The following is a 13,256-nucleotide window of genomic DNA, read 5'->3' on the forward strand; positions in this document are numbered from 1 at the left end:
TTTCTAGACCCCTATTTATGACCTTTCTTTTTAAAAAAAATTATTACTATTGTTCTTTGTGTGTGTACCGTCAAATTGGATCTGACTGGTTCAGGAGGAGGTTTCCCCTCCTCCTCCAGCAGCATACCTGGTGGATTTGAACTGTGTGCCTCTGGGATTATTTATGACCTTTGTTTTATAACGTAGGCATGTAGTGCTATCAATTTACCCCTCAAGTACTATGTTAGCTGCATCTTTTGAAATGCTGTGCTTGCATTTTTGTTCATTATAAAATATATTATCATTTCCCTTTCTTTACATAAAAATGTGTTATTCAGTTTCCAAATATTTGGAGCTTTTCACAAGATATTTATGGTAAAATTTCTAATTCAATTCCTTTTTAATCAGAGAGCATTCTTTAGAGGACCTTCTGAATTTATTAAGACTTCTTTTATGGTCTAGAATCTATTTCTAAATGTAAACAAACATATACTCTGCTCTTCTTGGATGGAGTATTCTATAAATGCAATCAGATCAAGATGTCTGATAGTGTTCTTTAAATACACTATGTGTTTGAGAGGCTAGTCCCTGAAGAAAGACATCATGCTTGGTAAAGAAGAACTAATTAAACAAACTCACTGTCTTTGGGTGGGCACTGACTCATAGCAAACCCTCCAGTAGGGTTTCAGAGGCTATAAATTCCATGGAAGGAAACTGCTCTTATTCCTCCTTTGGAGCATCTGGTGGATTCGAAACAACAGAAAAGCTCTGCCTCTGGGTTAGCAGCATAATCCCTACAGACCAGGCATGAGAGCTCCTCTGGTAAAAAGGAGGGTCAACAAATGAAAGGAAAACCCTTGAAGAGAAGGACTGACACTGTGGATGCAACAATGTGTTCAAACACATCAATGACTGACGATGGCACAAGACGAGGCAATATTTTGGTCTGCTGTATAGAGTTTTGCTAAAAGTCAGAACCAAATTGAGGACATCTGACTGTTGGAGACCACCCTGGAGAGGAACTTTCATGCTGAGATTTAGACTTGTGCCATGATCATGTGAAAAGGGCAGACCATTTACACAGGATAAGCAAGAACTCAGCAAAATGAGGAAGTACTAAAGTGACCAAGTCAATGTCTCTACACACAATGTTACTGGATACAGTGGCATTAACAAGTTGGCTGCTTGCTAAGGAATTAAAAAACAAAGCTGTTTGTCTTTACTTGCTCTTTGAGACAGCTAATAAATATGAGCTCTTCTCCTTCCTGAGGAGTTGAGTCTCCTGACCCTGACCCTTTCTTAAAGATTAACTTGTGTCTGAATTTCCTTTCAGTCACTGCTTTCCTCCCTTTTATGTATTTTGATTCTGCAAACTGACTCTCTCATCTAACAACATATGTTTAATGATTGTCTAACAATTTACAATACTGAGCTGATATTATTGAGAAAATAATAGTGTCAATTATTGAGAAGTGATATTAAAACACATATTATTATGGATTCATCATTTTTCCTTGCACATCTATAAATTTTATCTTCATGTACTTGAAGATCTGTAATTAGGCCATAAATGTTTGGGATTCTTTTTTTCTTTCTTAAGGTGAAAGTAAAGATGGTTTTTCAGAAAAGATGCCCCAGAAAGAAAGGGTCATTCTCCAAAAACAAAGAAGTGGCAAAAGATCATGTTCAGGATTCTTAAGTCTTCTTGATTAACTAACCTCTTTATCATTAAGAAACTATGTTCTTTATCCCTGGTAATGTCCCTTATGCTAAATCTACTTTTTAGTAGGTTATAGTAATTACCTATATAAATATGATTAACTCTTAAGTTTTTAGCTAGAGTTAGTATGGTATCTTTTTCCATATTCTTAACTTTTAAATAATTTATGTCCTTATCATCCTTGTCATTTCTGAGCCTCTTCCTATTAAATGATTTTTTTAACCTGGTCATGGGTTATGTTTTCACTTTCATTCTTTTGTGATTTTTGTTTTTACAAGAATCCTACATCAGACATTGTCTTTTTGTCATCTCACACGGCAAAAATAGCACCCTGGAAATGAAATTGTGCTTTAAAAGTCACTGTTCTCTCTTTTTTTTCTAATTTAAATTTCATTTTACTTCTGAGCATATCGCAAGGTATATGCCATTTAACTGTTTCTGAATATATAATTTATTGACCTAATTGCATTTTTAAGTTGTACTACCATATTCTTCTGGATTCCTCCTCCCTCACAAACATAAATTTCTTGTCTCCTAAGGATCCCATCTAATCTTTCAAGTTGTTTTTAATTTGATCACACATAGATATTTCCTTAAAAAGAGCATAAACTGATGGAGAGCTTTTTCACTAGCATATCTAAAATAATCTTTGGTGTTAAGCTGACTTTAAGGTATATTTTTCATTTAAAATTTAAAGATTATCTAAAGACAAAAGTTTCGGGGGATCATCTACTCTCCATGATTCCAGAAAATCTAATGTTCATGAGAATTTCAAATTCTATTCTATATTCTTTCCCTTACAGAACTCATGATCAAAACACTCTGTAATGGAAGTCACACACCTTCCAGTTCTTCTGGTCTCATAGCAAAGGAGGCAACTGTTTATGGAGGCAATTAGCCATCCAGTCCATATATCCTGCTCCTGTTCTTCTTCTGTTTCCCCGGGTGTAGAGACAAATTACTGCACCTTGGATGGGTGCTCACTAGCTTTTAAGAATGCAGAAAATTTGCAACAAAGTAGGAGGTAGAATAGAAGCACTACTCACATTATTTGTCCAACTAAACTGTCAAACTAAAGAACTAAATTCTACCAGGTATTTGTTGTTGTTGTTGTTGTTGTTATGTGCCATTGAATCACCTGCAACTCATAGGGACCTTATGTACATTAGCTCTGAACCTTGCCCTATCCTGTGTCAATCTCATCATCTCCAACAGACCTAATTCCATTCTTCCAGTCACTGAGTCAATCCATCTCATTCTGGGTTTTCCTTTCCTGCACTGTCCCTCCACCCTTCTAAGCATGATTTCCTTCTCTAAGGACTGGTCCCTCCTGGCCACATGCCCAAAGTATGCAGATGGAGCTTCAAAATGTTTGCCTCCAGGGAGCAGCCTACTTTCACCCTCTCTAGGACAGATCTGTTTGTTCTCCTGGCAGTCCACAGTATGTTCAACACTCGTCTCCAGCACCATAACTCAAAGGCATCAATCTGTCTTCTATCATCTTCTGATACTGTCTAGCTCTCAGATGCACAGCATGTAATTCCAAAGATCATGGCCTGGATCAGGTGCACCTTAGTCTCTAGACTGACACTGTTGCTCTTCCATTTAGCTGTACATAAACAGTCACAGTAGCTACTGCTTTTATTTATGTAACTATATATTTGGGCGTCAATGTATTTTTCTGCTTTATTTGAAAGCATCTTCTTTTTTTTTATTGGATGAGTTTTATATTGCTGGGTTCTAAATTATTTTGTATTGCTTTAGATAACACTGGATTTTGTTCTGGCGCACAACTGAGTTACTTGGAATCACTGGGAGCCTTCAAAGGACTCTGTCCAATGTCCCATGTATCATTACCAACTCTCTACATGTGAACTTGGAGAACAAAAAACTTTTTAACATTGACTGAGAAACATTATTTGGCAGAATCCTAAAGTTCCTCTTACATATTCATTCTCCTTTATGGATGTAAAGGAAGTTTACTATTCTATGGCTGCAAAGGAGAAAATGAGAAGATCTTTCTAAAGAGCCAAAATCTGTATTTTAAAAATACCAAAAGTAGATAACAGAACCAAATACTAAGAGAAAAGAAGAAATGGGAGTTTCTGGTGGCCATAACAAGAAAGAGGAAAGTACTCAAAACCAGCCTGGGCCTGAGAGATTGTCCAAGTGATTCATTCTCCTCAAACAAAAATCTATCAATAACCTGCCTAGATGTCTGCCTGCCTTTCTCACCAATCTTCAGAGCCAGGTAGCAACAGCCATATTAATATTAATACTAGTAGGAGTAGCAATATACTGGGACAAGACTAAGCATTTTCTCTTTGTCACTTGCAATTATTCCTAACAAGAAAACCTGTGAGATATGTATATTATCCTTTATCTAGATTATTATCTAGACTTTTGTTCTTGATCATAATAGCTTGGGGCTTTATATTTTGGGGTAACATCCTACAATATCTGGTTCCATCTTGTCTTAACAGAGTTCACGTACTTCACTAGCACTTAAATTTTGTCTTATCCTTGCCTGTTCTTATTCCACTGCAGTCAGGCCTTTCATATAGCTTCCCATAGCTTAAGGTTCAAACACCTACCAGCCAACTTCTTTGAAAGTAACAAGACTACTTAAAAAAAAATAAATAAACAAACAAACGAAAAGCTCATACCAACTCAGACCTTATCCTCCATGTAGGGTTCAAGGCTAAAAATCACAGAGAAGACTGCCTGTCTTTCTCTCATGGAGCCACAGGCACAGTGTTTGGCTTAGCAGTGACATTCCACACCAGCTATGCCACCAGAGTTCCCTCTATCAGCCAAAGCACCTCTCAGAAACAAGGAGATTCTCATTAGTTATTTACTAAATAATGAAAAAAAAGTAAAAAGAATTCTTTTTAAACACTAAATAATCCAAATAATTTGTTCAAAAATAAAAAATTGGGGGAAATGACAGAGAACACAAATAAGCAATTCACAAAATGCAAACACAATGAAGAATCAAATACAAACAAATCATTGCAATGCAAATTAAAAGTACCACTTTTTGTCAGACAAATTGGCAAAGAACAAAAATTTGTAAAGAAAGTACAAAAAAAAGACATTTTCACAGACTTTTGGATGACCTAATTTGGTGGGGTTTTTGTATATATACATTAAATATTTTTGAAATCTACATATGTTCAGACCAATTATTCCTTATCTGGAGAAAAAAAAATTGACCATAGCTCTAACAAGATTAAAATCTGTCCAACAATAAGTGGTTGTGTAAATAAATTTTAGTACTACCTACACCAAACTGAATTATTAAATCATTTCAAAACATTATATCTCATCCCAGTATTAATAACTTATATTCACATAAAAACATACCTGCGCAGAATATAACTAGAGGTATACACCCATAAATGTTAGCTGTGATTATCTCTGTAAAAAAATAGTGGAACTGTTTTATTTTGTTCTTTTTTGCTTTAATACCTAATTTTTTAAGCACCTAAATTTTTCTACAACATAGAAAATAAGCGCATGTATAATAAACATAAAAAACCCACAATTGAAAACCACAATTTAAAGGTAGAAATATTATCATCACTGTAATAAAACAGAAAGCATCGCCATATTCCATAATGATAATGCCAGGCAGAATTAATATCAAAGAAGATTTTAGTATTGATTAGCTTAGTATTTTTAATTCTTTTAGGAACATATATAGAAGTATCTGTTAATGTTGATGTGGTTAAAAAAAATTAAAGATTTCCCAATTAAAATTTAGCCCTAAATCTAATTGACTCATGAGCTGCTGTGGTTTCAAACTCCACAATCTATTACATTACATATTACTGTTGCAATAACAAATGAGTGCTACTTTGCAATGCACACCAAAATATTATTATTGTTATTACAGTATTATGTTGAAGATTATTGTTACTGTTACAGTATTGTTATATTTTAGTGTATCTGGAAGTGCTTTTCAATGTTTTTTTATGCACAGAAAGGTACATACATTATTGGCTATATACTAGGGTTAACATTTGGCTATTTGACATCAGATACAAACTATACCTAAACGGTTCCATTTATATACAAACCTGACTTAATGACAGATGCAGTAATGGAAAGCATTCCTAATCCAGGGACTGCATAATAACAGTGATCACATAATGTCCAAATCACACACCATCCTATTTCATATGACCTATCATGGACATTAAGTAATATATGATTATACTGAAAAATCACACTGTAGGATAGAGCAGGGTTTAGAGCTGTTGTGTATAGGGTCGCTATGAGTCGGAAACGACTCGACGGCACATAACAACAACAAATGAAAAATCACACTAAAGCTCTCAATTGTTTCAAAGTTGAAGGTCAGTTTAAATAATTTTTCAAGCCCTTTTACTTTTTTTTATATTAAAGTATTATGAGGGATGAAAACATTATTAAGATAGATACTATAAGCCAATTTAGGAATACATATCTATTATATGCAAAATGTGTATATATCCAGCACTATGTGCTATTTCCAGCACATCAGGAAACTGCTTTTGGCCATGGAGAAGTTTGTCTAGAAATCGTTTGCCTGATTCAATGTGACACAGCTTCTTAGTAAATCTTAACAAGGACAAATGTATAATCTTCAATAAAGTGGCTGGTAAGAAATAAAGATCATTTCCATACGTTTATGGGGAGGAAAGAAATAAATTACTCTGTATTATTAATAGCAGGTTTCTATATTAAATAATTTAGCAGCAACTTCACACCTACAACAACTTGCAAATCATGTGTTTGAAGCACCATAGATGATTTCAGCAACTTCTGTAAAATTAAAGGAAGCACTGCGTACAGTGAAGTTTTAATATTCCTTAAGTATCTTTAATAAAAGAAGTTCTGGTTGCACATGAAAATTTTCTAGAATGAGAAAAATCAAAACAATTTCCTATAAGGAAGAGAGTTAATGTTAATGCATTTGTTACAATGCAAGCATCCTATAATATCAAAACTTACAGCACATCTATGTGGTGACTGTCGAGAAATGGAGATCTTGCTTGAGTAATTAAGCCTAGCATCATCTTTCATTCACATATTCAGCACATGTATGAAAACTATATACAAGATGTAGGCCTGGAGATCTATGAGTAAACAAGCAAAGATCTTGCTTTCACAGAGCATACTGTCTAACAAAGGAGACAGATGTTAAATAACTGCATATTTGAATGTAACTGCACATGTCATATATCATGAAATTTAAAGTTCTATGAGGGCATCAACTACTCTGGGAGTCAAATGTTCTCTCAAGAAGTGAGCCAAGCATAGGGGCGATAAAGAGAGATAAAGGCAAAGATCATCTCCATTGCAGAGGTCCTGCAGCTGCAATGGGCTTGGACAAAGTGAGAAACAGAAACAGTCCAGAATGTAAAGGGAATATTTCAATGGTTTCTTTGGTATATATTAGGTCTTAAATGTACAAAGACAACCAAGTTAAGAAAACAAGTTGGTATTTGCTATAGGAGTCTGGAGTTCAGAAGTAAGATTAGACAAAATAAAAATTACAACGTTCCTGGCTTGCAAATGGTATGTCATACACAGAAAGAGATTTAGATGAGGTAAGTAAGATAAAGGAAGATACAGGATTATGGCTTCAAATTAAGGGGGGGGGAGGAAATTAATTACTTCTCTCTTGGTTTACAATAAAAAAAGCCTTTTCTAATATTATAGTTAAACTGTAAAAACCCATTTGTTTAAAAAAGATAACATTAAATGTGTAAGCTTCTCAGAGAAATTCTAGGAATTAAGAAAATACTACCCCAGTGAGTCTAAGGTATTATATGATGCGATTTATTTAGCAGAGCACTTTTTCTTTGTAGTCTTCCTAGTATTCTAGAAAAGGAAACTCTTTTCAACCCACTAATAAAACTACTTCACAAGTGTGATTTGTCACTAGAAAAGCTTTCAGCCTTCAGAATTGCCACTTAACAAAACAAAGTCACTATCACAAGATCTGCACGCACCAACAAATCCCAGAGGGGTGTCATATCAAAAAAAGACAGGCTTTCTGTTCTGCACACTCAAAAGTCACCAACTTTGAAGGCTTAGCCTCCTCGAACAACCTAACCTGCTCTACAGTCAGTCTCCTTTGATGAAGAAACAGTATGCTCTAAAAAGCACTGGTCAGATTATAGTTCTAGAAAAGCAGAATAAAAAATTCTACGATTTACTGCCAAAATACCATATAAGGAGAGCATGCCTTAATAAAAACTCACCTGATTTATCTGAAGCATGTTAAGACAATATTGACCAAACTGCTATATCCCTCACGGCTCCAAAAACTGGAAAATGAAAATGAAGAAATAAAGTTCAACTTAGTTACCTTAATGGTTAGCATTTTAACACGTCTTTGATTAAAATAAAATCTAAAATGGAACTGATATATATCTGTATAGAACCTTCTACGAGGATGGTAACCTTGTGCTATTCTGTATCTGTGCTATCCAACACAGTAGCCCTACTGCTTCAAAAGAGGTTTGTGTAACCAAGAATCACATACTAAGCATCAAAAACTTAAATTTAATTCATTTAAAGCACATCGTTCGTTAAAGGCTAACTTAACACTGAACAGTGTTGATGTGCAATGTATAAAATCACTTCTGTCTCATGAGTATTAAAATCCAAAAAAAGTAAAGATGGTTACAAAAAAAAAGGGAGGGGGTCTTAAAATGTAGTTTCACTCCCCTCGCTCCAAGATATTTTAAACAGCTTTGTTTCCTTCCTAAAAACACGCCCAAGTATTCTCGGTAAAGAGAACACAGTAAGATCACCTAGCTGACTTCTTTCCTCTAAGGTTATACTTTTATTGTTAGAAAAATAAAATACACATGAAAACTTCACATAATATTTTCATAAAAAATCACCCGCAGTGTCCCCATGCCGACGCATAGCCACTGTTACATCTAGGAGTATTTCCCCCTGGATCCTCTCCTCTTGGCTTTATTTCCCCCAGATGACAACCAAGTCAATTAAAAATTACTCTGAAGGTTCATTTTTTATTTCTTACAAGTGGTCTCAGTATCTGTATCAATTTCCATCTCTTTTCTAATCATTTCACATTTCCTGAGAGAACAGGACACTAATAGACTGAGTACAAGGCACGGGTACCAGCAAATCAGTTTCAGTTCAAGTTTTTCAGGCAATTACATTGTAAACTTTGGCCAAATTAGCTTGTATAGCTGAGGGGTTTTTTACCCTTTTTTTAAGTTCTTGTTGTAGGTTACTGTATTGTTCTTGTCGTGTACCGTCAAGTCTGAACTAAGCTACAGTTGACCCTCTAGCAGATTTTCAGACACAATAAGTCACATGGCAGGAAACTGTTCATCTTTCCCTTGTGGAGAAAACCAGTAGATTTTAGCACTGGCAGTATAATCCTTAACCTCTGTAAAATACAATACAGGAGACATAATCCTGTATTATTTTCAAGATCAAGTTACAAAAAATCTGTAAACTCCCTTTTTAGATAATCACCCTTCCTTTTGTTTTTACTCACTTGCTTGAAAGGAAGCTAGCCGCTATATACTGTGCTGCCCTATGGAGAGATGTCACAGAAGTGAAGGAAGCTTCTAGCCAACAGGCAGAAAGAAAGAGGCATTCTCACAGTTCACCAGAAACTGAATGAATACTGCCAAGAATCACATGAATGAGCTTCCAGAGCCCATCTTCCCCCCAGCAAAGCTTTCAGATCAGACCAAAGCCCAGGGATCAGCTTGAGTGAAAAATGGTCAGAGACCTTGAACCAGAGACATTCAAGGACACTGCACTTAAAACTTCTAATTCAAACAGACTGCAAGACAATAAAGGTTTGTTGTTGTTAGGTGCCATCAAATTGAATACAACTCCTAGCGATCCTATGAACAGACCTAAACCTGTCCTGTCATGTGCAACCCTCATCATCTCTGACATATTTGAGTCCAATGCTGCAGTCACTGTGTCAATCTTTTTTTGGAGGTTGAGGGTCTTGCTCTTATACTCTCCCTCCATCTTTCCTAGCATAATGTCTCTTCCTAAGAAATAGCCTCTGCTAGCAACATGTCCAAAGTATGAGAGATGGAGTCTCTTCATCTCCGTCTTTATGGAGAACTCTGGCTGTACTTTTTCTAAGATATGTCTATTTGTTCTTTTGGCAATCTATAAGATGCTCAATACTCTCATGCAGCACAACTCAAAGGCTTCAATTCTTCCGTTATCCTTATTCCCTGTCCAGCTCTCATACGCATAGCAGGTGACTGAAAATACCATGGCCTGAACCAGGTATACCTTAGTCTTCAAATTGGCTTCATTGCTCTTAAGTATTTTGGAGAGGTCCCTGACAGTGGACTTGCCCAATTCTGGAAAAATTTACCATGATTTACAAAATTTACAATAGATAACTAAGACAACCCTGTTCAATTCTATAATTTTACAGTATTTTACTTATTAATGAACTTTCAAATAGGTCTGAAAAGTTCATTTCCTCTTCAGAAAGAACAAATTAGCAACATTAAGACTTGAAAGTGATCAATTATAAAACAGAAGCATTTATATATTTCATTCAAAAAATGAATTTTCAAGGTGTGATATTATTCAAAGAGTGTTCACATACATTAAGTATAACTAACAATATAGAGCTAGTTAACTGTTTCTTTTGTCACAGAAAATAATTTGCAAGCTAATATGTAAACAAAATCACTAAAAGTACTTCATGATTGTGGGGTTTACTTTATAGAATTTAATATTTATTTAAGACTCACCAAGTTTGAGAAACCCTATTTATTTTCTATTTAAAATAACTCTATAAATATGTATCTATAGACGTGTATATATATCTTCACTCTAAGGGTTTTTGTAAGCCTGGTAGCTGATTACATGGGAAAAGCTCAGTTAAAAAAAAAGGGGGGGTATAGGGTGAGGTTGGTCAGGGGGAAAAGTTGTTGATGATTTGCAAGACCACAGTGCAGGTGCTGCAGGCCATGCCCCCAGCTGGGGCTAAGAGATGGATACAAAAGCCGTTTTTCAAAGTTCTAGCTCCACAGTGATAAAATAAAGATCACATTTGACTTAAAATTGAGAGTATACCTTTAATTATCCTATAAGTCATTCCCTCACAATTTTTTTAGATGTCGAGTGCTGTCGATTCCAACTCATAGCAACCCCCCACACCAGATGACAGAATAGAGCTGTTACATAGGATTGCCTAGGCTGTAATCTTTATGGAGGAACCCAGGCTGTACTTTTTATAACTGTTGTTGTAAATGGCCATTGAGTCAAGCAGGACTCATAGCGACCCTATGAAAAAAAGGCCTGAAGCCTTTCTATAACTCTAGACTTTTATTGAAGTTCATAGTTTCCAGAGGCATGTTGTTTAGGAAGTAAATGCCACTCCTGCTTCCAAAATTTTAATAGAGTGCTTTAAAATTCTCACTTTTGCAGTGTTTAAAGTGCTCATTTGCTAAAATAAACTTAGTGGTTCAAATCCAATTGCTTCTCCACAGGAGAAAAATTGACAATCTGTATCCATAAATAAGCACAACCTTGGAAAGTCTGACTCCGAAGAAGAGGGTTTGACTAGCTGACTCTCTGGTTGTCAGAAGAGCACTTAACCACTGTGTCATTAGGGTCCCTCCTTCAAAAATCCTACCTTGTATAAACACAAATAAAATCTATACAAATTAAAACTTACAAGCTAATTTTAATAACAGCATTTTGAAACAACTTGAGACATTCTGAAATTACTCCTTTTCATCAAACAAGTTCTATTAGATTCATATCAATCTAAGAATTATAATTCACTTTACACCATGAATAATTCAAAATATCCATAACAATACATGCCTCTAAGACTTAATTCACCACATGATCATCTCCATGAATGCTGAAAGGCATTTGATAAAATCCAATATCTTTTCTTGATAACAACTCTCAAGAAAACTAAATTAGAAGATAAATTCTTCCATATAATTCAGAGCATAAATGAAAGCCAATAGCCAACATTATAATAAATCTGAGTTTTCTCTTTGAAATAAAAAACAAAAGAAATGGGCCACAACACTATTCTTATTCAGTATAATATCAGAAGTCCTAGTGATAGAGCAATGAAACAAGAAAAACAAATGAGTTAAATATATCCATATATGAAATCATAAGATTATTTCTATTCCTGGATAATGTGATCCTATCTAAAGAACTACATAGAAGGAGCTATGGTGCCTTTGTCATAAGGAATTTACTGTCAGTCCAAAGATAAACAGTTCAAATCCACCAGCTGCTTTGCAGGAGAAAGATCAATCACCTCCTGTTTTATTTACTGCCTCTGGAGACCTGCTGGAGGGTCAAATACAGATTGGTTCCGACTCAATGGCACACAACAACATACAGAGAACTAAGAGAGGAATATGCCAAAGTTGCAAGGTCCAAAGCTAACAAATACCTGTTAAATTTCCATATACCAGTAACAGCATCTTAGCAAATAAAATAACTAAAAATAAATCCAACAAGGGATGGAAAATACAACCATGAAAACACTGCTAAAGTGATTAAAGAAGATACTAATAAATGTAGAGATGCTCCAGGCTCTATGGCTGGAAGACTTAATATTGTAACGATGTCAGTATTACCCAATTTGATCTAAAGAGTCAACAAACTCTTGATTAAAATTCTAACATTACCTTTACTGAAATGAAAAACAATCCCCAGCTTTAAACAGAGTTGCTATAGGCCCCAATAAGCTAAAACAATGTTGAAAGGGAAGAATCAAGTAAGAGAAATTATATTCTATGATTTTAAATTTCACTGCACTGCACAACTACAGTAACCAATACAACCTGGTACTGGTAAAACAATAGAAGAGAACTGAGGGCCTAGAAATAAACCCACACATCTATGATTAACTGATTTAAAATGGTACTATGATCTTTTGATGGGACCAAAATGTCTCTTTAATAAATGTTGCTGGAAACATTAGATTTCCACATGCAGAAAAATGAAAAAAAAAAAAAGATCTATGACTTAGATTATACACAAAAATTCTGAATGGATTAAAAACTATGAAAATTAAAACCATAAAATTCTTATTAGAAAATGCAGAGGTAATATTGTCAAACCTAGCTTTTAATGACAGATTATCTAATATAAGAAGGCAGTATAAATGGCAAAAGATACAATAAATGAGATCTCACAAAAACTTAAAATTTCTGTTTAATCTAAAAACTTTACCAAAAAAATGAAAAGACAAGTTACTGACTGGGAGAATAACTTCAGAAATCATATATCCAGTAAGAATCTAATTACCAAAATGCGTAAGACTTTGACAAAGTACACCACAACAAGATAAAGGTAAATAATCCAATTGACAAATGGGCTCAGGATATGAACAGACACTTCACCAAAGAAGACATTCAGATGGCCAACAAGCACATGAAGAAATGTTCAAAATCCCTAACTCTAAGAGAGATGCAAATCAAAACAATTATGAGATATCATCTCACCCCAGTCAGAATAGCAAAATTTAACAGAACAGCAAGCAACAAATGCTAGTGAG

At 34.8% G+C, this 13,256-nt stretch overlaps 1 protein-coding gene across 4 annotated transcripts in view; it reads right to left on the bottom strand.

Annotated features, from left to right (window-relative positions):
• STAU2 (staufen double-stranded RNA binding protein 2) overlaps window positions 1–13,256 on the bottom strand; it is a 380,463-nt gene that overhangs the window by 361,155 nt on the left and 6,052 nt on the right. Inside the window, exon 1 of one of the 4 annotated variants that reach the window (XM_006880466.1) lies at window positions 7,954–7,993. The exons of 2 other annotated variants lie outside the window; for them this stretch is intronic. Coding sequence is in view for 1 of the 2 variants with exons in the window: in XM_006880467.1 (XP_006880529.1) it covers window positions 7,954–7,971 (18 nt within the window). In the remaining variant the exon portion in view is untranslated. Of the gene's footprint in view, window positions 1–7,953; window positions 8,020–13,256 lie in introns of those variants that run through there. One more of the 4 variants, XM_006880467.1, reaches the window with a different exon arrangement.

Source organism: Elephantulus edwardii, unplaced genomic scaffold, assembly GCF_000299155.1.
Source record: "Elephantulus edwardii isolate Elephantulus edwardi_28Jun2011 unplaced genomic scaffold, EleEdw1.0 scaffold00008, whole genome shotgun sequence".
In the NCBI taxonomy this organism is placed as follows: Eukaryota; Metazoa; Chordata; class Mammalia; order Macroscelidea; family Macroscelididae; genus Elephantulus; species Elephantulus edwardii.